Source organism: Convolutriloba macropyga, chromosome 3 (assembly GCF_964194025.1).
Source record: "Convolutriloba macropyga chromosome 3, txConMacr16.3, whole genome shotgun sequence".
Lineage (NCBI taxonomy): Eukaryota > Metazoa > Xenacoelomorpha > Acoela > Convolutidae > Convolutriloba > Convolutriloba macropyga.
The window spans coordinates 3,190,363-3,215,811 of record NC_134470.1 but is presented as its reverse complement, the minus strand read 5'-3'; the positions used below and the strand labels follow the sequence as shown (position 1 = coordinate 3,215,811).

At 36.7% G+C, this 25,449-nt stretch overlaps 1 protein-coding gene across 1 annotated transcript in view; it reads right to left on the bottom strand.

Moving 5' to 3' along the window:
* Nucleotides 1–25,449, bottom strand: part of LOC142335834 (dynein axonemal intermediate chain 3-like) — a 55,797-nt gene that overhangs the window by 3,433 nt on the left and 26,915 nt on the right. The window contains exons 9-10 of the mRNA XM_075384162.1: nt 2,866–2,988; nt 2,177–2,250 (exon numbers count right to left, since the gene is read on the bottom strand). Coding sequence (XP_075240277.1) covers nt 2,177–2,250; nt 2,866–2,988 — 197 coding nt within the window. The remainder of the gene's footprint in view (nt 1–2,176; nt 2,251–2,865; nt 2,989–25,449) is intronic.

Genomic DNA, 25,449 nt, shown 5'->3' with positions numbered 1-25,449 from the left:
TAGCTAGTCACGGGGGGGGGGTTCACCGGGGGCTGATGGGTGGGGGAGGGGCGGAGCAACACTGGGGTGGGGGGGCAACAGCGCGTTGGGGGGGGGATGGGTTACAATAGTGGTGGGGGGGTCAACAGTGGCGGTCTCTTCAACCTCTAAGAACCGACCTTCGGACCATAAGAATAAGTCTCCAACAGTTTGAGCTGAAAGGCTCTAAGAGCACTTAATGGCCGTTGGGCGCTACCTGTTTATCCCATTTTTGAGGACGAAAAGTCAAAAGCGTAAGACGAAAAAATGGTCAAGCGGAAAATCGCATGAAAAAGGACGGATAGGACTAATATAATCGCTACAAACTTCGTTTGAGAGCAATAAAACAACACGTCAATAAAAATCACAGACAATGGATGAATAAAAACATTAACAGTGATTGGACATTATAGGCAAAAACAATTTTCAGATTTCACGCAAACTGTAATGAGCATGACCTAGACTTGTGCATCACCGGCACAACATAAAAAGATCAAAACAACTGAAATAAGAACGTGCGCGCGCAAATCAAGAGCTCTATGAATTCAAGATTTCAAAGTTACCTTAGAAGCAAAATTTTATCAAACGTTTTCCCCGAGAAATATATATGCGCAACCTCACATGACTATGAAACAACATCTTGTGAATAGGAATCTTCAGCACTGCGTGACCAAACAGCATAATCATTAAGTATCGTGAAATAAGTTCGCGCACCTAATTTTACGAAGTAAAAATTCAATTTTTGAGACAATATTACTTCAACATAAAATCTCTTTTTAAAAACAATTTTTACGCCATTGATCATCTACACTAGTCTTCTCACCTAGTTACGGACTTCAGGTAAATATAAACCGACAAATGTCGGAAGAATTACTCTCGAACAATATGCGAGGCAATTTAATTCAGGGGCTGCAGCCTAGATAAATGTTTCTTTGGGTGCAAAAATAGTTGCGCACACCGGGATTCGAACCATGGACCTCCCGATACCTCAGCAGAAGCATTGTCCACTCGTCTATCAGTCCCTTCTTTTTGCTATGCTGCAATCAATTTTGTATTAGCAACAAGCTTCAGTTCAGAATGAGAACAGTAGAGATCACTCAAAAATGAACAATGAAAGCTCGAAAAAGTCACGTGAGAATTCAAAAAATGTTCTATAAGAAAAGCGCCCAAACGGTCAGGCGAAAAATTGCATAAAAAACAACACGTTTACAATAATTGCTACAAACTTCGTTAGAGAGCAATTAAAAAGCAATGTTCACTTACCAGAAACACCAATGTAAAATTGATGAATTCCAAAGTTTTGTAGTAAAAAGAAAATTAACTCCAGATTGCAATTTAATCACATCTCTTCTCTTTCTAATGTTTAACACAAGTGCAAATTTAGCCATAATTGAACAACCCTGAAAACATCACATTTTCAGACATGTTTCTTCTTACAGCGCAAAATTTGATGGAGTTCATCTTTTTACAATGGCATTTATGGTAGGTGAACGTTGCGTTTCATCTGAATTTTGTAATAAGGTGAGATGACTAGTATAGCGGAGTAATGCTGTAAAAATTCTTTTCAAAAAGCTATTTTAATTTGGCATCATAGTGCCTCAAAAGTTGAATTTTTATTTCGTGAAAACAGGGGCTGCTAACTTACTTTTGCCTCTCAGTATCAGCAAAAAAATTCAGATAGAAGGGGGTTTAAAAGATTCAGAAATAATCAAATCAATTAAACAGTCTTTTTGAACTTTATTTCAATCTGTTTGTAATTTATTTGAATTGTGCATAATATCTTGAACTTGTTAACATTGCTTTCACACGGCAACAAAAACAATGTATATCAATTAAAAACATAGCTAAACTAAAGACTTGCATGCTTTCGATTTAAAAAAACTTCTAATGATGCGAAACTTGCGAGCCCTTAAATGCTATTAATTTTACAGAGCTGAAATGCCACGTGAAATGTGAAATTGTCAGAACCAAATTATCGACCGACTTTTGTCTTAATATGGAGGTAGAGCATTTAACGCCAAGTTTGTTCTCGCTGCGATAGAATGATACGAAAACCGAAGAAAACCAATAGTTGGTCGTCAAAAACAACAGGAAAAGGCAGAAAAAAGAATAGATTCAAAATATTTACAAATATGCTAAAATTGGGCAAATGACTAACCCATCACAGCCTGAAGTGACCAATTCGACACATGATGCTTTGTGATTCTCCAACACTTGACCTTGTCTGTTGATCTAAAATTGACACTTAGACATTGAAAGAAAGAAAACACAAGTTGATCTAAAATTGACACTGATATTGAACAGTAATTTGAAGTTCCAAAAAAGCAGGATCCCAATTTTATATACTAATTAAAGAAAGCTATTTTTACATTGGAGTATTTTAATTGCAGAAACCTATTATTAGTCAAAAATGTCATATTTTGAAGTAGAATTTATATCAGAATGTAAAAGAACTAATTTTAAATGTTGACTTCGTAAAAGTCGATATACTTAACATTGAGAATGTGACAAAATATTTAAGCTTTATTTAATTAATCGCGATATAGAACATTGATATTACTGAAGTCAACAAAAAACTCAATCCAATATTAATTTTAAAAAAATCTCTCATAGAAAAACATGCATTGAATATGGTTAAGATGATTATTTGGAACGAAAAAAGACCTTATCTCTCGATTGGGTACAAAAGCAAACATAGAATAAGATTTATTTCATAAACTGGACCAACTCAAGCTGACAACAAACAAGGTCAAATATCGTCAACAAAAAATTTGTCAAAGTTTATCGTCAACAAAAAATTTCAAGTTAAAGTAAATAGCCGCAGTAGTTAAACGAGAAAGTGCTCACATCAATATGGTCTGGCACCCACTGTAAGTCAGTGACCCAGTTTTTGTGGCTCTGGTCGATGGAGGACACCGCACAGTAATTCACAACTGGTGTCACTATTGAAGACTCGTCTATGTAGCCAGGCTGTAAATCATTCATACTTCATAGTTAAGTTCTCCAGAAGTGTCTAATTTATCGTTCTCTAAAGTAGTATGTTACTTGAGCTTTCGTCTAAAACAGGACACATAAATCGCTGGTATAAAGCAAATTTCAGGCAAATGCCGCACGAAAAATGGACTAAAAGTCTCAATTTTCAGTATTAGTTATACAAAATACCCTGATGTTAAGTTCGAAAAAATCATGATTTCTCATGCAAAATGAGCATTTTATCTTAAGTTCTGTTTTACCACAAAAATTTTTTATACTAAATTACATCTGTACATTAGTACAGGAGAATATTAGTGTCTGTGAGATCAATATTTGATACCATTATATTGTTCTAATAACCTTGACGGGAAATTAGCGAAGACAGCTACAAAAAAACTTGGTAGACATAGTATATAGATTGCAACAAATATAGAACTCAATTGAAGAGCTGCCGGAGCATTTTATAAAAAACAATTTTTAAAATGTATCTGAAATATTCAGAAAAAAAATTAGATTATTTGCTGAGGTTGTAACAAAGCTTCACTGCACTTGATGTCATCGTTATAACGCTAAAACTTTCGTAATGGCTTTTGCGGGGGTTACTGTCTCCACACATTATTCTTGATGGACATTATGATTTCTCATATACGCTATGAAATTATCCCTACTTAGGGTTTCATCGGTTGTCGGCATATCACATTTTTCTGCAAGTCCACATTTGGCGACATGGAACAGTTCCATGGTTTCCCCTTGAAGTTGTTTTCTACTTAAGAGGTAAGGATTTATATCATTCAAATGTGATATTCGGTTCACATGTGAACAAAACTTCTAAGTCGTGTAGAGCATCGGAGTACCGTTCAGAAACTATAGTCAGTCCCATAAAGTTGCATCGCTATCGAACGTTTCCAAGGATCAAGGTCAATTTAAAACATCTGGCCAAAAGATGCTCATTTGAGGTTCTTTCGAGTTTTTCGAACGTTCGCTTGCGTTGCAACTTTATGGGACTCACTATATTGCAATATCCGGCCTACAATGTCCAAATATCTTTTGTCCTTCACCTCCCAGATATGGGATTGAATTTGAGGATAATTTGTCGTTAATGGTCCTAGCAGATCATTACACTTATTTCAGCCGCCAATAATGTCATGTCAGTTGAGCAGCGTTCAAAGTCTTGTCCGAGACAAGATTGCCCAAGATTATCTCATGTTAGATTATCATAGTCAGATTGGAGGCTTCGATCATTGGTCGCCCGGTTATGGGGTGATGGGTCCCCCGTTGGGTGTGTCCAGAATTACAGGATGCTCAGTGGGTCTTTTGTGCTTCTCGGAGCATATCACATCTACTGGCTGAAAACTGAGTCAAGTTGTAATGTGAAAAATGACTGAACTTCGAGACTAGTGTTGCTGAGTTCACTTCCAAAGAGTGTTGCTTTACTTTTTCCATCGATATAGAGACAGTGGAAGTCATAGTCAGTAGAGTGTTGACAGTTAAGACAACGTGTTCGATATCGTTTGAAGATTTTCCGTTTGAACGGCAAAACTGTGACATCAAAATCTAGTTAGTATCATTCTCTTTAGGTATGATACGTCAAAGAGCCTCTGATAATTTGCAAATTGGCGCTTTGTATGAACTCTTTTAGAAGATTGACGAACCAATAATGCGACCTAACATTCGGCAACTGCTACAAGTCTATTGCTACATAAGCTGGTAGCACAGTTATATAGTAAGTTACTATTTACAGGAGCCTAGGGGCGTAAAAACTGTGCCCACTAAGCTTTGCGGGAGGAGGAGGAGGCAGAATAGATCAAGAAAAAAACACTTGAATTCCTTTGGTACATAAATAGTAGCATTAAATATCGACTCGAAAGTGTATTTTACTGCATATTACTTGATATCAGTTTTTTTTACAAAATTAATTCTGATGAATTTATCAGGTGAAACAATAGACAAGTCATTTAACTAAATTCTGATAATGAACGAGTAAGTAATTATGCCCAGCAAATCAAATGCTCTTGAACTTAAACTCAAACCAGGATGAATTAGTACCTAATGAATAATATTCATTGAAGTAGTTCTTGTAGCTCCTCAAAGAGTTCAGGCGACCTCAGATTATCATTTCTGATTTTAGCAGACGCTTGGAAAGTGAGGCACTGCATTTAAGATCGGAAAACGATTGACTGATTACAAACTCCAAGAAATGTAATTTAATCGGTCTACCTGACCACTGTTTTCGCAGTGTTTGGAGAAAATCGAAAATACCTCCAAATGTTTGAATCAGTAAACGTTTAAGTCTACCTGTAGACAGCTGAGAACTTCGTATAAGAGAATTTTGGATAACGGTTACTTAAACATATAGCTGGACCTGGCTATGTTTACAAGAAAAACCATATCATAAACTATCAAAACTTTCGACTGACAAGCGACGGTACCGAAGAACTCTTACGTATAAAAGCAAATATACCAAATAAATCCTATGTTTAAAACTGTCTATTTTGAGCCCTTAAAAGCCGAACATAGCGAAGATTTCCTGTGCCCTAATGCCAACAATACCGACATTTTCCTACGTTTAAAAACGGGAATGCCGAACAAACCAAACATACCGAAGGTTTTGCGCATTTTTTTGTTTGGTCTATGTTACGCACTGATTTTTAAAGTATTTATCCGAGGTGTTATTGATGTAAATTGTGGAGATAATTTAGAATAATTATTGCCATTTTCCAAGGTCTTATTTTGATGTTTCACAGCGCGATTTTTTAGCGGATATATTTTAATAAAATTAGCTAGTAACAGCCTTTTATTGAGCGGTTCAGATGCGTGATATATCCACTATTTGCCTTGGGGATTTAGAGTTTTGACAGTCTCAATTTCTACTCTAACAAAGTCTGTCAAACTTAGAAGTTTTAAGAGAAATTCCAGTTCAATCTTTAATTATTTAAGCGATAATTATTTAATAACTTTAACAAGTAGTTTCTCGAGTTTTATCAAGTTTTTATAAGATGTTAAGCAACTGATTGTCAGGCTGGTTCTCCGGTGTTCTGGTGATAGTGGGTTCCGCAGGACTGTGCCTTGAGTTGTATTGGTCCTTCGCAAATATTTACTGATATTCAAGTTGGGCAATTTCCGGCTTTTGTACGTCTCTTGATGTTTGTTAAGTACATATACAAGTTCCGTATTAGCACCTACTTTATCAGAATAATTACTTCACCTAGTACATAATCTCTCACAAAGTTATTTACTGATTATGTGAATTTATCATCAAGAAACTCAAAAAAGTAAATATTGAGGCTTTTAGGCACTTGAAGTGTTTGCTAGTAAAACTGTCAATCTGCGGTTGTTTTTCATAAACATAAACAAATTAGGGGTTACAGGCCTAGATGGAAATACTGGCTATATATGGCCTTGAAACTAACTGAATATGAACTAAATTATAGCACTTATTTATGGATATTTAAAGGAAAATCATCACGTAACTATAAGGGACGAAATAGGGGCGTGACACTACCGGACTTTATGAAAATTTTCCATGAAAATTTTGGGAAAGAACTGGGTTTTTACAATTTTTCTATAAAACATATAATCTGCACGAGTATAATGATATAAACATATTTTTGTTGGAGCCACCCAATTTATGTTTTCTTAGAAAAGAGTTTTGGAACGAAAGCATTTAGGTTAAAGACAATTAAAGAAGTTAAGAGAAACAAAGTTTAAGTTGAGACAAATTGAGATAAAGATTAAAGTGAGGAGAGTTAAGACAAGATTAAGAGCTTTGAAGGAACATTAAAGATGTGAAAGTGCGCTAATTTCAGAGTAAAGAGTGGGAACATAAGTTAAAGTTAAGGTTAAGAGAATAACGGGAATTAGCACCGGAAATAATCATGGTTATTTCTTTGAATAATAGCTCTAAACTTTTAGAAGGAGTAGGAGAAGGATAGTGGTTGAATGAATGGTTTAAAGCACTGGTTAATTTCCGGGATTGAAGCACTGGTTTGATAATTTAAAGAACTTGTGATTAGAACTTAATGAGTGAAGGGATACTTAGTCAGTTAAAGGATTAATACTTGTCGAACAATTTAAGACTTTCAAGAGCTCAAAGTATACTTTCCTCTCGGGTTAAAGCGTTGTTGTCCTTTTCGTCTTCTGTGGTAGTTTGTTCGTCTTCTATATCAAGTTTGTCTGTTTCAAATGGAAGATGCGCTTTTTGTTGGACAGTTAGACAGTTGAAGGAAAACTTGAAGATTGCTCTCCCTATGAACAAAACTCATGTTTCTTGCGGAGAAGTCTAAAGTTTTTCTCTTCTGGTCGTCAATTGCTTTGTCCAGGTGGTTGTCAGTCGTAATGCTGTCGTCGGGAGTCGGAACTACAGAGATGCATGTTACTCGTGCAATACTTTTCCGCCTTCTGGCTTTCCTTGAAGCCTTTATGGATTAGTGCATTGTATCGATGCATGGTAGTTACTTCACTCTATCTTTGCTGGATGATATGTTTTATGTCAGGCTGTTCACACTGGGCAAGGCCAAGAACTTCTTTCCTTAATTGTCCTTCATTTGGACGCTTGAGGTCCTGTTCGGGGAGAAAGGAAAAATGTCTGAGAAAAACAATTTTCATCACTTTCTGCACGAGCTCTTCAGTTTCGTTTTTCATTGTCTTTCACTAGCTTTGGCAAATTGTCTGCCTCTCGAGTATATAATGAACGCAAAACGGTGGTGCTTTACATGCAGTTCATGGACAGCAATATGTTTTATTCTCTGAAAGTTTGGTTGAAGGTTTCCCTCAGTGGGCAGATATCCAAATGGAACTCCATATTGTAAAACTTCTGCAATATTTTTGGTTTTGTGACCAACTATTGCTGTTATGACATGTTATGGTGGTTCCTTTTGTTCGTTCGCCTACTGGATTCAGGCTTCTAGGTCTAGTTTTCTCAATATGGCACTTGTTTATGTGATGTTTATTCATTTCAGGTGTACTCTACTTTTGGGTCATGTGTGTTGATGTGTGTATTTATTGATATTACTACTAAATATGGTGTTTAAAGATGTTGAAGTGTGGTTATTGGGTTGAATGGTGGGTGTGTGATGATGGGGATAGTGGTTGGGGGGGTCGAATTGTGCAGTCTTTACATGTTTTTTCGAGTTTTTCAGATTATTTTGCCCACAATATTGCACAATGTGCTTTAATATCACTGTTTCTTCTCTAATTATTGGATGTTGCACAACTGGGACCAGGTTTGTCGGAAGGAACGCTGTTCACTGGTCAAGACTGATCCATCCGAAATGTAATATGACAGCAGTAGATAATGTAGTTATTGACAGTGGTAGTGGTGGTGGGACTGAGTGGTGGATTATTATTATATTAGTATTCTTTTTATTATTATCATTAGTATCTGTGTTGTTGGGAGTGTGGGCAAGTCGAAGGAGGAGAAGGGGGGAAGTGAAAAGATCAGAGGAGGCTGTCAGGGAGGATTCAGTGTGACTTATTATTTATTTTTATTTTATTTTATTATATAATTGTTGTAATATTATGTAATATTAATATTAATATAACTGTGTAAGGACTATTGAAACTGACTTTAATATTGTAGTTGTAGGTGTAATATTGACTGGTGCTACTAATATACTTCTCACATGGTGCTAGTAATATGATAGTAATTAGTATATGTCAACTTTGTCTTGTGAGGGATTAAGGGTGTAAGTAGGGCATAAAAGGAAGAATTTGGAGGTAAAAGAATAAGTAAATGTTAGTGAAGGGTGTAATTGTGTGTTCAAAGCGGCGTTGTAAGTTTTGCGGTATGTGTTATTAGCAATTAGAGGTCGCTGTGGCATGGTATTTAAACGTCCTTGGCATTTATTGCATAATCTGTTCTGTTTGTGTGTTTTCATTCCTGTGATTGTTCATTTTTGATTTAACACTGTAACTTTCCGCTTGGTTAATAACTTGTTTGGCTCAATTTTTGAATTTTCAGATAGTTATTGCTAGTCATGGATGTTGCCCAGTATGAGGATTTTCTGACTTTCTTGCGAAGAAAGTCGTTGTCTCAATCGGAATGGATGTATCCATCATTTGTTCGGACATCTGAGGAGCGACGAGCTTATCGGGACAAAGCTGAGCATATGGTACTGGGAACAAAGAATGTGGGGACTTCAGAGTTGGCTGTAAATCAGGAGGTGTTGATGTATAAGGTGGGAGTGAAGGTGGGCAGCGAAATGCAAGTTCAGGAGAAGGAAATTCCAACTCAGCAGATGGTGTCTCAGGAGTTGGCTTCACTTCATGTCGGGTTCAGTGCCTCTGCAAAGCACATTACTCGTGTGAGGTCACAAGTCGATCGCCTGAAAGCTGCTGGGTTCTTCTTTCCACGGTCGATGGGGGGATTGCAGGCCGCTGTTGAAAGGTAATTGCATATGTTTATAATATTCATTTATATTTTTATTTGGTTTTATTTAGTTTGTTACATGTATTATTAATTGTGGAGTGGTGTATGCTTATTGTTTAGAGCTAGTCGTGAGTGTGTGCCCTGTTTCGTGAAGAAGATGCACGGCAAAGAGGTGCAGTGCACTTTTTTCCGTGCAAATCTTCGTGCAAATTTGTGTGAAGAATTGGGGTACGAGTTTTACAATGACATTTATGCTGAGTATGTGGACGTAGTGTCATTTAAAACTCCAAAGTTGCTTGATGTGGCTGGTGTGAGGGCCGAAGTTGGTGGTCTGTGTGCTCTCAGATCTCTGTACTACACTTTAACTGGTCGGAAGTCAGGTATTTGTTGTATTTTATCGCAATTTCCAGGAAGTTTAGGGATTTGATTCACTTTTAATCGATTTATTACAGACAAGAAGGTTCCCAAGCACAATGTTCGTGCTCTACGCTTGGCTATTGTGGCCAAGATGCGTTCGCTTGGGTTCTCTGAACTTGTGAAAGACCAGTTAGGGTACTTCGTGTCGGAGTATGAGATTGCTGAGAGTGAAGATAATGGGTCGTTGGCCGAGTTCTGGGTAAAGTTTCTTGTTATACTTGATAATTCTGGTACGCGCATGTGTAGGTAGATATTATTTGAGGTTTTGCTGTTTAGTTTGTCGGTATGGCATATTTCCTCGGATGCAATGTCAATATCTATTGGCAGTATACTGAGGAAATGGGGGGCGGCTGGGTGTGTTACCGGCATTCTTTCAATGCTAAGACCAGCGCTCCTGCTGTTTTGATCCAGTGCATCGGGAAATACATCGACAATGAGTATCGGTACCAATGTGAGCCAAAGTAGTGAGACTTTCCAAAGTGAGTATTTAACTGTTTTTGTGAAGATTTATCGTGTTTTTCATGTAATTTTGAGGCTTTTCGTTCATTATAATTACATTTAAACAGGTTGGACGATGCTGAGCGGTACGTGACTCGTTCTACTAGGACGAGGGGTCAGTCCGGTCAGATTACTAGAGGTGGTGGTACCGTAGCTGAGGATAGCGCCGATGAGAATTGACTAGTGTCGGTGCAATTGTATTCATCATGTAGTTTAGTTTCATCTGTAGGTGAGTTTTTACTTATTATTTGGCAATTGTAACTTTGACAGTTGGTTTTTTTACTGTTGTAACTAGGAGCTGTGGTGTGTATGAGCATGTGGTAACATTTTAATTGCAGTGTGTGACTTTATAATGGCATATTGGTGAAAGTGAGAATTTGATGACATAACGACTTTTTTGATGTTTGAGCATTAACTTTAATTTACTTGTGAATTATTGATCATAGACTGTTTCTAATGGTTCTAGATACTTGTCCTGGTTGTTAGCAGCACTCGCGTGTAATTTGAACTGGTTTGGAAGAGTATTTGGTAATAATTTTCACATGTAATTTTTTCGTACTTTCGGCCATTTTTCCGCATCAGGTCTGGTGTTACATATATGTGAATTTTTCGATTTTTATTAAACTTTGGGCAAATTTTTTGGCTTAGCCCACTCAGTAGACATCGGTGGGGAATAACTTCTATAAATTCAGGTTTTTGGGCACTTTTTGGTCAACTTTTTTACTGATGTATGAAAAACCGAAAAATGCGAAAAATTGAGGGCTCCAGCGTCAATCAATTTAAAAATTACATTTAAACAATTTTTAAATTGCTCCAATCGGGCTCAAAATTGGTAGGTCGCTTCAATAGCTCACAAAATGCTGCAGCGCCACAATTTGGCGCAATTTGAGCATTTTTCGCAAAGTTATGACTGTTTTTGTGATCTGAACCTGGCTATTTTTTAATCATGAAATTTCGGTCTAAATAAGTCTTCACTGTTCATACATTTTCGGTATTGAATGGTTAAAATGGTACTGTCTGTGCTTGGTACTAATTTATATTACTGAATTATAGGGTTTGAAGCTATTTATCGGGTCAGAACATTGATTTTTTTGTCCAAAATGCTAATTTTTAAGCGTGATTTTTCGACTATTTGAGCTTCTTCGAGACATGTGTCAGTCTGGTGATTCTCTAGTGGCCTAAATCAGGTGCTAACTGTTAGTACTGATATCTTTGGCTATCAGGGGTAGCATTTTGGTGGCTTTGAAGTTGAATAACTTGTTTTGTGCCGGTTTTTCTGTGAAATTTACTAGATTTTTACTTGTGAAGCATCATGTTTTGTGCACAAGTTGACATAGGTTGGAGATAATTGACTTTCGACTGTAATTGTGGATCATACTAGTGAGTACTATGTTGGTGGCAGCTATTGGTGCAGTTTGGTGCATGATTTGACTTTACTCTGTGGAGTTTTTCACTTTAGAATTTTGGGCTAAATTTGATCAGATATGTGCAATTTTCGATTTTTTCACTTTTTTCAACATTTATGAATTTCTATGAGATTGTATGGACTTATTAGGCTTAGACAACTACTAGGGAGACTGAATATTGGATATGGGCTCATAAATCAGCTATTTGATACTATTTTTCTGGTCTAAATCTGTCTCTATTTTGGCAAATTTGAGAAGAGTTTGGTAGGCTTCAGTTTTTTTACTATTATTTCAACATTTTACTTAACAATTTTCAATATTTTTGATATGGGCTTGTAGAGCTTGAGCATGCGGATGTCTTAAGCTAATAATATCAGGTTTTCGATCAATATTTTGGATTTTATGAACTTTAGGGGCCCAGCGTCACTCAATTTTTAAAATACTTCGATTGAGCTCAAAATTGGTGAATCGCTTTATCGGCTCAAAAAACCCTGCAGCGCAAAAATTTGGGCAGCTTCAACAATTTTTTCACGAGCTATAACGTTTTTGCTGCAGTGAACCTGGGTTTTTTGAAAAGGCTCAGATAGGGGATAGGTTATTGGCTATGAGGCTATGAAAAACTTGTTCAGAATGATTGATATTGCTATGGTTGGACTGCTCATGAGTAGGGCTAACTGAATTAACAATAAAATTGGGCATATTCAGGTATTAAGATGCATTTTTGATCACTTTTTCTGGAAATTACACTTAAATTTTTGTGATTTTCGTTATTTTGGCAGTCTTTTCTCAGCTTGTATTGGCACTAGGGGGCTGGGAGTGCATATTCTGAGAGCTATAGATGTGGGCGTGCTGATGGTATGGTTAATTGCTGTCAGAAGTGAATAATATTGACTCTAGCTAGAAATAACTGAATTTTTCCTGACAAAATTGTGGCGATTTCAGAGCTTCTTTGGGTTTAAGTCTTCATGATTGATACTGGGATGAGCTGGGACTGGTTTTTATGGTACTACAAAGCTAGTGGGGGGTTGAACTAGGGTTGTAGGGGGTATAGGTGGCGTTTATTGGGTCAGGTGGAGAATAAAATGACAAATTTTTCGAAGCGGAGTATTGAAGCAGAAGCGCAATTTTCAGTTTTTCGTCACTTTTCAACATATACTTGGAAATATTGAGTTTTTATGGTTATTTGAGTTTGTACCACGTAGGTGGCAGCTGGGGGTAGCTGCTGGAGAGATTTGGGACAGTTTTTGGCATGTTTTTGGGATATAATTTACACTACATTTTAATCAATTTTAACGCACTTTGGTAGGGTTAGGTATTTTTGTCATAACTCAACTTTTATTGATTTTTGACAGGAGTTTTGGGTACTGGGATGTCAAGCGTGAGCAGTAGGATGGTCTAGGGCTATAAAATGGGTCAATTGGGTGTTTTTTGTGGGAGTTATCATTGAATTCGATCGGATTCGAAAAGTGTCAAAAATTGAGGGCTCCAGCGTCACTCGATTTTTAAAGTTCTCCAAATCGCTTCAAAAATTGCATGTCGTTTCCTCGGCTTAAAAAATGCTGCAGCGCAACAATTTGGGATGATCGGGGCATTTTTCACAATTTTATGACTATTTCTCTGAAGTGAACCTAGGATTTTCGGAAGGGTCAATTTTAGGCTAAGTTTTTGGTATTTAGAACGAATCGAATGGGGTCACAATTAGCTGGAATCGCTTCTACTGGATAAGGGCTTTTCAGAACAATAGGTTAATCCAGGTTCAGACAAGTAGTTCTGGAGATATAACAAAATAACTAGGACTTGAGGTAAAAATTTTTCGAATTTTTGGCGATTTTTGGACTTTAGGACTAAGTTGCTCAGGCTTGTTGGGCTTTTTGGGCAAATGAAGGGTGCTGCTAGACTGTACTGAGTCTGTACATGCTAATGGATATAGATGGTCATGGGTAGAGGGTATTTGGTACTAATTTTCACATGTAATTTTTTCGTACTTTTGGCCATTTTTCCGCATCAGGTCTGGTGTTACATATATGTGAATTTTTCAATTTTTATTAAACTTTGGGCAAATTTTTTGGCTTAGCCCACTCAGTAGACATCGGTGGGGAATAACTTCTATAAATTCAGGTTTTTGGGCACTTTTTGGTCAACTTTTTTACTGATGTATGAAAAACCGAAAAATGCGAAAAATTGAGGGCTCCAGCGTCAATCAATTTTTAAATTGCTCCAATCGGGCTCAAAATTGGTAGGTCGCTTCAATAGCTCACAAAAGGCTGCAGCGCCACAATTTGGCGCAATTTGAGCATTTTTCGCAAAGTTATGACTGTTTTTGTGATCTGAACCTGGCTATTTTTTAATCATGAAATTTCGGTCTAAATAAGTCTTCACTGTTCATACATTTTCGGTATTGAATGGTTAAAATGGTACTGTCTGTGCTTGGTACTAATTTATATTACTAAATTATAGGGTTTGAGGCTATTTATCGGCTCAGAACATTGATTTTTTTTGTCCAAAATGCTAATTTTTAAGCGTGATTTTTCGACTATTTGAGCTTCTTCGAGACATGTGTCAGTCTGGTGATTCTCTAGTGGCCTAAATCAGGTGCTTACTGTTAGTACTGATATCTGTGGCTATCAGGGGTAGCATTTTGGTGGCTTTGAAGTTGAATAACTTGTTTTGTGCCGGTTTTTCTGTGAAATTTACTAGATTTTTACTTGTGAAGCATCATGTTTTGTGCACAAGTTGACATAGGTTGGAGATAATTGACTTTCGACCGTAATTGTGGCTCATACTAGTGAGTACTATGTTGGTGGCAGCTATTGGTGCAGTTTGGTGCATGATTTGACTTTACTCTGTGGAGTTTTTCACTTTAGAATTTTGGGCTAAATTTGATCAGATATGTGCAATTTTCGATTTTTTCACTTTTTTCAACATTTATGAATTTCTATGCGATTGTATGGATTTATTAGGCTTAGACAACTACTAGGGAGACTGAATATTGGATATGGGCTCATAAATCAGCTATTTGATACTATTTTTCTGGTCTAAATCTGTCTCTATTTTGGCAAATTTGAGAAGAGTTTGGTAGGCTTCAGTTTTTTACTATTATTTCAACATTTTACTTAACAATTTTAAATATTTTTGATATGGGCTTGTAGAGCTTGAGCATGCGGATGTCTTAAGCTAATAATATCAGGTTTTCGATCAATATTTTGGATTTTATGAACTGCGTCACTCAATTTTTAAAATACTTCGATTGAGCTCAAAATTGGTGAATCGCTTTATCGGCTCAAAAAACCCTGCAGCGCAAAAATTTGGGCAGTTTCAACAATTTTTTCACGAGTTATAACGTTTTTGCTGCAGTGAACCTGGGTTTTTTGAAAAGGCTCAGATAGGGGATAGGTTATTGGCTATGAGGCTATGAAAAACTTGTTCAGAATGATTGATATTGCTATGGTTGGACTGCTCATGAGTAGGGCTAACTGAAATAAAATTGGGCATATTCAGGTATTAAGATGCATTTTTGATCACTTTTTCTGGAAATTACACTTAAATTTTTGTGATTTTCGTTATTTTGGCAGTCTTTTCTCAGCTTGTATTGGCACTAGGGGGCTGGGAGTGCATATTCTGAGAGCTATAGATGTGGGCGTGCTGATGGTATGGTTAATTGCTGTCAGAAGTGAATAATATTGACTCTAGCTAGAAATAACTGAATTTTTCCTGACAAAATTGTGGCGATTTCAGAGCTTCTTTGGGTTTAAGTCTTCATGATTGATACTGGGATGAGCTGGGACTGGTTTTTATGGTACTACAAAGCTTGTGGGGGGTTGAACTAGGGTTGTAGGGGGTATAGGTGGCGTTTATTGGGTCAGGTGGAGAATAAAATGACAAATTTTTCGAAGCGGAGTATTGAAGCAGAAACGCAATTTTCAGTTTTTCGTCATTTTTCAACATATACTTGGAAATATTGGGTTTTTATGGTTATTTGAGTTTGTACCATGTAGGTGGCAGCTGGGGGTAGCTGCTGGAGGCATTTGGGACAGTTTTTGGCATGTTTTTGGGATATAATTTACACTACATTTTAATCAATTTTAACGCACTTTGGTAGGGTTAGTTATTTTTTGTCATAACTCAACTTTTATTGATTTTTGACAGGAGTTTTGGGTACTGGGATGTCAAACGTGAGCAGTAGGATGGTCTAGGGCTATAAAATGGGTCAATTGGGCGTTTTTTGTGGGAGTTATCATTGAATTCGAGCGGATTCGAAAAGTGTCAAGAATTGAGGGCTCCAGCGTCACTCGATTTTTAAAGTTCTCCAAATCGCTTCAAAAATTGCATGTCGTTTCCTCGGCTTAAAAATGCTGCAGCGCAAAAATTTGGGATGATCGGGGCATTTTTCACAATTTTATGACTATTTCTCTGAAGTGAACCTAGGATTTTCGGAAGGGTCAATTTTAGGCTAAGTTTTTGGTATTTAGAACGAATCGAATGGGGTCACAATTAGCTGGAATCGCTTCTACTGGATAAGGGCTTTTCAGAACAATAGGTTAATCCAGGTTCAGACAAGTAGTTCTGGAGATATAACAAAATAACTAGGACTTGAGGTCAAAATTTTTCGAATTTTTGGCGATTTTTGGAGTTTAGGACTAAGTTGCTCAGGCTTGTTGGGCTTTTTGGGCAAATGAAGGGTGCTGCTAGACTGTACTGGGTCTGTACATGCTAATGGATATAGATGGTTATGGGTAGAGGGTCGAAGACTTGGCATATAGGCTCAAAAATGATGTCAAAATCCAATTTATCATAGCCACTGGCGAGTTTTGGAAGACTTAAGTGTGAAATTCCTGCATCTATTACTATTTCTCTCAGTTCATAGAGACTTGCTAATACGGATTCGTATGTGGGTTTGTGGTAGTATCTAAATTTGGTAACTAAACTGAAGATATGGGGTCGAAATGGGTTCAGAAATGGGGTCGAAGTAAATTAAAACTGAGCCAATATCAGGTGGATATCTAAGTCTAATCGCACTTGGGGCTGCTGGGTACCAGCTTTTGACTTGTCGGGCTAATCACTTTGCCATTGCAAGGTCTGCTGATATACAGTGTGCAAAAGAGTGTGGAGAGTGTAAGATATCTGTTGGTGAACTTAGATATGTTGCATTTATTTCTTGACTAAAGTGATTTAGGTTTTGATTTGAAGAGCCCGGTGAAGAGTTTTTTGTTTGAGATCTGGTTACTGGTTTGTTTGCTGAACTGCTGGGCTTTTTCCTTGAAAATTTTGCTATACTTGCTCTAACTTGATCTAGTTTTGTATCTCTACTTGGTGTATTTGACTGTTGTGCTGCTTGAGCTGATGCTTTTATTGCTTCACGTTTTTCTTCTTGTTCCAGTCTGGCACGTGCGTTTTTTGGTCTGGGACTGCCTGATCTTCTAACTTGGTTGGTTAGGTAAGGGTTTGTTCTATCTTCTTTATGCAATATTATTTCTCTATCACATTTAAATCCGCGTACATTTTTTCGCTGTTGGCAGTCTAGTGATTTGAATGCACTTCTCTCTGGTTTTCGTTTAGGATTATAAGGTCGCGCTCTTATTTTTCTGTCAGTTAACGCAAATTGTTCTTCTTGCGTTTCTGGAGGGGACTCAACATCTAATGGTACTATTGCTGGCTGAGGATGCTGGAGTGGTGAAAACATTTCATCATCTGATGAGGATGATACTAGAGGAACTCGATTTTCTGGTTCTTGCTGTCGACTTTCGTCAGCAGTTAGTGGATCAACCGGTATTCTTGCTATTTGATCAGCATCTAGGTTCAGGTCAGCTAGGTTTTCGTCTCAACTACTATTTTCTTCAAATAAATTAGGAATTGCTTCATCTGAGCTTGAAGAATCAAATACTGGAAGATGTACTGGAGCTGTTCGTGGTCTAACTGCTGGTGCTACTACCCTTGGTGGGGCCGGTGGTGCTGCTGGAGGTGCTGCTGCTGCTAATGGTCCACCTAGGGGAACATTTATGGTAACTCTCACTGGATCCTGTTTCTCGTTTGTAGCTTGTTTTACTTCCTTTTCTTGTTCATTTATCAGTTCTGGAATATGCTTATCGAATAGTTCTGGCTCCATGTGTTGTCTTCGAGACGGATCAGGTTGAAAATTTGCAGGATTGATAACCTCGAGGTCTTCAGGAGTTTCACTCGGTTTAATTGGTTTCAATCTGATGCGATGAACACATTGGGTGTAATTCGTATTTACTTTTCGAATGATGTAGTTAGAGTCAGTAAGGACTTTTTCCACTCTATACAGCGGTAGCCATTATGAACTTGAGAAGCTATTACAGTTGACTGCTCTAGTAGCTTGGGATTCAAAAGTAAACAGAATGATTTCTCCGGAATCGGTTTTGCTGATGCTTTTTGATCATAATACTTTTTGTACTTCAGGTAAGCAGTCGTTAGTTTTTCTTTGTTTTCTCCGTACTTTTGCATCATGGCGTCTTGCAGTTCATTAACAAAATCAGAATTTACTGCTACTGCATCCATTACTTTTCTGGAGAACCTAATGTCAAGGGGCTTTATGGGTTCTCTGCCATGGAATAAAGTTGAAGGACAACAATTTGTCGCTGAATGATATGAAGTATTATGAATAAAAGTTGCAAGAGGAACATATTTGTGCCAGTCTTTACATTGTTCCTCAGTATTGAGTTTTAATATTCGTTTCAGTGGTCCGTGAGATCGTTCTACTGCTCCAATGGTCTGAGGATGCTTTAGTGAGGCATGTCTTAACTTCACTTCTAATAAACTTGCTAATTCTGACATTAATTCAGGAGTAAAATTGGTTCCTAAGTCTCGAAGTATTGTTTGAGGAATGTAGCAATGTTGGAAGAATACTAGTTCTCGGGCTACTGTGTCAGCATATCCATTTGTTAATGGGACTGCAAATAGATACTTTGTAAAAACATCTATTCCGCTCAAAACATACTTATATTGTGAAGACTTTAGGGGGCCTACTAAATCGATTTGGAGCATATCTCCCGGATAGGATTGTAGTGAACTGACTGGTTGTAACTTCGGTGTGATGTGACTTTTTGGTACTCTATTTAATTGGAGACAAGTAAGGCAGTTTTTAATGAAACTAATGAAATGTTCTGTGAAGCCTGGGTAATAGAATCGCTTTCTAAATTCCTGAATTGTTGCTTTGATGCCTAAGTGACCTGCTGTTTGTGAATTATGAAGCCTATATATAGTCTCCTTCCACAAATGCTTAGGTACACAGAATTGTTTATGAAGTACTTTTCCAGTATCATCATAAAAATTCCGGTATAAGACATTCTCTTCAAGAATTAATCTGTTTAAGTGCTTGTGATACTTCTTTAAATTTGTTGTCGCATACTTTAAGTCTTGTTGTTGATTATTTTGTTGAATCCTGCTTTTTACTGTTCTAATATCTGTGTCTTTCTGCTGTTCTTCTACTAAATCAAGACTAATTAAGTTGTCTGTAATGTCTGGAAACTCATCTAATGGATTTGGGTACTCAATTGAATTTATTTCTGTTTTTCTTTTTAGTTTAAATAGCCCTTGAATTTCTGTTACTGGTAAGTTACTTTGACGTTTTTGTAGTCTTCATAATATCCCAATTTTTTGAGAAAGTTAACTTCTTCACTATTTATTTCGTCACTAAAGTTTTCAGTATCAAATAATACGTTCAGTTCAATATCAGGATTTTGTGCTTCAGTATCTATTTCTATTTCTCTGAATGGAATTCTATCTGTTAACTTTAAAGACATTGTTGCTGTTTTGTCATTCTCCATTCGGGAGAGGAAATCTGCTGCGTAATTAGCGCGTCCAGGAATGTGGGCGATTACTATGTTAAAGGCGAATATTCTGTTTAAACAATTCCAAAGTGATGGCGGTATTTTGACTGGAAGAATTGTGTGAGGCTTTCGTTGTCAGTTAATATAAATACTTGTTTGCTTGATCCCCATATGTAGTGTGAGAAGTAGTCCAGCGCGTAGTACAAAGCTAGGAACTCTTTGTAGTAAATTGAGAACTTTAATTGCGTAGCATTAAACAAATGCGATCCAAACGAAACGGGAGCGTATGTTTTCTTTTCTTTCTTTCCTGTTTCATTTACGTAGTCTTCCACCATTAGTACAAAACCTGCACCGTGGTAACTAGCGTCGCAAAGAATTACATACTGTAGGCCTGGTTTTGGCAATCGCAATGTTACATTCGTTGCTTCCATTAAATCCTTCTTTATTACTTCTAATGCCTTTACATGTTCTTCTGTGGTTTCTATTACTGCATCCTTCTTCAGGAGCTTGAAAAATGACATTAGTTTCTCACCTAGATTAGATATGTAATTACGGAAGAATTGCGTGAAGCCGTTTAATCGCTTTACTTGTTTCGTTGTTTTTGGCATTTTTAATTCATCTAGGAATTTAGTTATTTTTGCTTTTTCTGGTGATATTCCTTCTGCACTGATATTATTTACGAGGAATTTCATTGTATCTGTTGCTATTTCACACTTTTCAGGAGACAATTTCAGTTCCGATTGACGTATACATGTGAAGATTTCTCGTAAAGAAGGTACCAATTGTTCAAAATTTGTTACTGCATTTCCGATATCATCCATAAACTGGGTACAATTTCCTGATGCTAAGCATGGGTCCAAATAATGTCTAATGAAGGAACAAAATCCAGTTACTTACATATTCAATCCTTGTGCAAGACATTTATAAGCATAAGTTCTCGAAGCAAAGTTAAATGCTAGCAGTTGCACTGATACATCGTCTGCCATTTGCACGCAATGATATGCTTGAGAACAATCAAATTTTGTAAACAATTTTTTCCCGGCAAAGTAATTTATTGCATCGCTCATATTCGAAATCGGGAAGTTCGTATTCACGTAGTCATTATTCAGCAAATGATTTACTTTTCTCAAGTCAATTAATAGTCTAAGTCTTCCTGAATTCTTTCGTTGTGCGAAAAGTGGACTACTATATCTTGATTGAGACAAAGTTGTTATCAGTCCGTAGTAATGCATTAGTGCTAGTTCTACTTGTAACTCATTTCTCAAATGGACAGGTGTTGGAGGACCTTGTTCATAAATTGGTATACTTCTTTCTGGAGTTAACTATATTTTTAAGTCTGTGTTATATCCGACGTCAAATCTGTGTTTTGCGAAAATGTCACTGAATTCAACTAGTAATTCACCTACTACTGCTTTTTGCTCATCATTAAGGGCTGATTTTTCCCACGGAACCTTGCTCAAAAAGGTTATTTTATCCTGACGGTTACCCTTTGAATCTAATTTCTCCATTTCTTGCAGTTTTAGCAGTTGCTCATAGATATCTCTCTGCAAGGGCGACAAATTTGTCGGATCTGGGCACGTTTCAGGCGTTGGGAACCATAGTTTTTCGTATTCTGGCGCTGGTTTCGCTGGTTGAGATTTTCTTTACGAGGTGTCTGTAACTTGAATTAATTGATTTATTTCTGTTAAGTAATTTTCGCTCATTTTTGCAACATTTATTAATTGAGGATCTACTTCTAACAACTTTTCAGCTTGGTCTGATGTTGAGAATGAGAATTTGGCTATTTCTTCGCCTTTATTTATGGTAATTGGATGGTCAGTAATGTTCAGGACATAGATGTAGAGAATGTTATTTTCAGCAACTTTACTTAAAGAGGATGTTAATATTACTTCACTGTCTTTTTCAAAGATTTCATTTAGAATTATTACCCCACATAGGTCAGTGAATGATTCTAGTTTATCATAAAGCTTACATTCTAATACTGCTTGTTGATTCGGCTGTAAAACTTGCTTTTTCTGTGGATAAACTCCAAATTTTTTGCGTTTTACCACTCTTCTAGGTTGCTTTTCTGGCTTTATTTCATTTATTTGTAGTGTTTGATCAGGGAATTTAATGTAACTTTGTCCTGGGCAGATGCTTACTTTATGTTTAACGAAGAATGGATTGCCTAGGATTACAGGAGTTGTGACAATTAATACAAGGAAATCTTCTGTAAATGTTTGGGTGCCCAATTTAAATGTAATTTTAATTGCTTTATCAATTTTAACTATATTGCCGTTTGCCATTTTAACTTTATCTAGATCTGGCTTTTCTATTTCTGTTATTGAATTAATATTTGTGTTAATTAGTTCCTTGTAAAACTCACGACTTATCACATTTGCAAATGCTCCTGTATCAACTAGTGCGCGTCTGTCTAATTCTCCATTAAATTTAACTTTAACATAGGATAATGTTCTGCCTAAAAGTGGGACAATGCTAAATAGTTGCTGCACATGTGGTATTGGCTTTGGTACTAATTGAGGTACTTGTGTTGGGAGTTGCACAGAATTATTAATTTTACTTTTATTATTATTACTTTTGCGTTTTCTACGCTTTTTGTTACTTTTGTTATAAACTGGCTCTATTACTTTATCTAAACTAGGACTAGACGTGCTTTCGTTATAATAGTTAACTGAGTTTTTATAATTTTTATTTTGTTTTTTAAAGTTGGGTGGCTTTATTAGTTTTTTTGTTGATTAAATGGGAAATTCATACCTCTCATATTTCTATTTTGAGGGTTACTTGCACGATTAGACTGATTTAATTGTTGAGTACTATATCGGTTTCGTACTGGAGCTGGACTATCATAAACTATACCCTGTCTAAGAAGGTTTTGTGGGGTATTTTTTGTTGGGAACCGATAAACAGGTCTATTAACATAAGCTGGATGAACAAATGGGGAACTATCTGAAGGTCCGGTCCAATAATTACGAGTTTGTGGCTGTTCTTTATAATAAAACGGTCTAGGTGGCATTAAATTGTGGTCTAAACTCTCGGTAATTATTAGCACGGGGGGCATACTGTTGCTGGGGCCGATAATTTGGCTGGAATTGGCGATAATTAGACTGATATTGGGGGTAATTTGGCCGATAATTTTGATATTGGGGGCGGAAATTTTGCCTATAACTTTGTCTATAGACTTGTTGAGGGTAATGTGGTGTAAAAATGATTACTGGGCCTTGTTCTGATGGCTCATTTTTAGGTGCTATTCTCTGCTCAAGTTTCTGCTCAAGTTCTTTTTGATTATTGGAGATAACAGTTATTGCTTTTAGCATTTTATCTGTGTTTGATTCAGTTATTTCATTAAATCCGTCGTCAAAGTACTCCTCTGTTACACATCTCCCTTATTGCAATTTGTTGGCTAGCTAAGGTGCATAACTGATCTATTGTATCTGTGTCTGGCCTTTCTAAAAGCTTAGGCTTAAGCCAATTTGGCATGGACTTAATAAAGAAGCGCTTTATTTGCTCGTTTTTTCTGTTTTCTGAAGTTTCTAGAGCAGAATCTCTTGCTGCTGTCTCTCTTTCGAATCTACGAGCTTCTGGGTCGCCTACCCCTGCTGGCGCTACTACTATTTCAGGCGCTGGATATGCTTTATTGGCTTCAGTTCTTAACTTTACTAAGAAATTTTTTACAGTGTCTGTTTTTGGATTAAACTTTTGATTCTCTAACTTTATAATTCTGATCTCTTTCAAGTCATCCTGCGTGAATCTGTTTCTTAGAGCTGTTATACTATCTTCAAAAACTAGTCTGGTAGCCTCTGGTAGGGTTAAGAAGTATCGTAAAGCGTCTCCTTTTAAATGTAACTGTAAAAAGTTCGCTTGTTGCGCGTTTGCGATTGCTGCGACTCCGATTGCACCTGTTATTAGTTGTTCGAACTCGTTAAAATTATCCGTTTCTGATCCGGAAAAAGGTGTGATAATGATCTACGCGTGTGCCATTTTGCTTTTTACCCGATTAGATTATATACTTTTTGTTCAATCAGTCTTACTTTCGTTCTAAAGTATTAAATAGCACACTTAACTTAACTTAATGGAGAGATTAAGGGATTTTAAGAGATGAAAACAGTTAAGTGAGTAGCACAAGAATATCAGAAAAGAAACTACTGAAACCATTCGTTCAGAAAATAATAAAGATGGGCTGCTTATAAACCTATTCCTAAAGCTCCGGTCGAATCGTCAGACTTATATCGTTGAAGCCGTATGGGCCGCCGAAGTCTCACCTCTAAAGAGTGCCCCTTAGTCTAGGAAAATTCGTGGGGACCACGACCGCACAGGCCTTGTGGAAGCTGCACTCAGATAGGCAACAGCATGATGACCGAAGTCACTGTTTGATACATTAACCTCCGGAGCTGGGCGGGGAAATAAAATATAATTTTTTTTATTTTTGTTTAAACTTTTGTTTTGCCCCCTTTTTTAGTTAATAATTAAGTTATCGTTTCAGTAATTTATTATTCTGATGTTATCTGATAATCAGTGATGATGTTATCAAGGTTAATTTCTTTATCAGATTGAAGTTTGTGACGGATAAGGCCAAATTTACGAGATTTCTGATTTAAACTTTTTGCTGTCCAATAAATTGCAACACGTTTGTCATCTTTATCTAGCACATAAATAACAATAGACTTATAAAATGAAGAGAAAAAAGCGGTTACTATCTGAGCTTGCGTTTTACTGTTGTTTTGGGTATAATTAATGTGGTTTCCTTCAATATGTTCAACAAAATTAGGGGAAGCACGACAATTGTTAATAGCGGGAAGAATTTGTTCTTTATAAATAGACATAAATAAAGCACCAAAATTTAACTTCTACAAAATTATTTACTCACAATATCCTCGTTTGTAAATACCCTGTATTATTTTTGTCCGTTGTGGCGGCTGTGGTTGAGTTTGTTCCAGTTAGTGTCCACTCAAGCACTTTTGAATTGTTGTTACACTTAGTCCACAGAGACACAAACACAGTTTCCACCCATTCTTTCCTCTGTTACTGCTTTGTGCGTTATCATTTTGGTCGAGAAGGAAGTGCTGGATGTGATTCTGGATGATTGGAGGCTCTTAAGGTAATGAAGAAGAAGAGAAGAAAGAAAACAACAAAATAAAAGAAGGAAACATCAAATTTATCAAGAAAATTATCGAAATATCGGTCCGTTAGACTGGAAAACAGTTAATAACTCCTGTCACCATGTTACGCACTGATTTTTAAAGTATTTATCCGAGGTGTTATTGATGTAAATTGTGGAGATAATTTAGAATAATTATTGCCATTTTCCAAGGTCTTATTTTGATGTTTCACAGCGCGATTTTTTAGCGGATATATTTTAATAAAATTAGCTAGTAACAGCCTTTTATTGAGCGGTTCAGATGCGTGATATATCCACTATTTGCCTTGGGGATTTAGAGTTTTGACAGTCTCAATTTCTACTCTAACAAAGTCTGTCAAACTTAGAAGTTTTAAGAGAAATTCCAGTTCAATCTTTAATTATTTAAGCGATAATTATTTAATAACTTTAACAAGTAGTTTCTCGAGTTTTATCAAGTTTTTATAAGATGTTAAGCAACTGATTGTCAGGCTGGTTCTCCGGTGTTCTGGTGATAGTGGGTTCCGCAGGACTGTGCCTTGAGTTGTATTGGTCCTTCGCAAATATTTACTGATATTCAAGTTGGGCAATTTCCGGCTTTTGTACGTCTCTTGATGTTTGTTAAGTACATATACAAGTTCCGTATTAGCACCTACTTTATCAGAATAATTACTTCACCAAGTACATAATCTCTCACAAAGTTATTTACTGATTATGTGAATTTATCATCAAGAAACTCAAAAAAGTAAAAATTGAGGCTTTTAGGCACTTGAAGTGTTTGCTAGTAAAACTGTCAATCTGCGGTTGTTGTTCATAAACATAAACAAATTAGGGGTTACAGGCCTAGATGGAAATACTGGCTATATATGG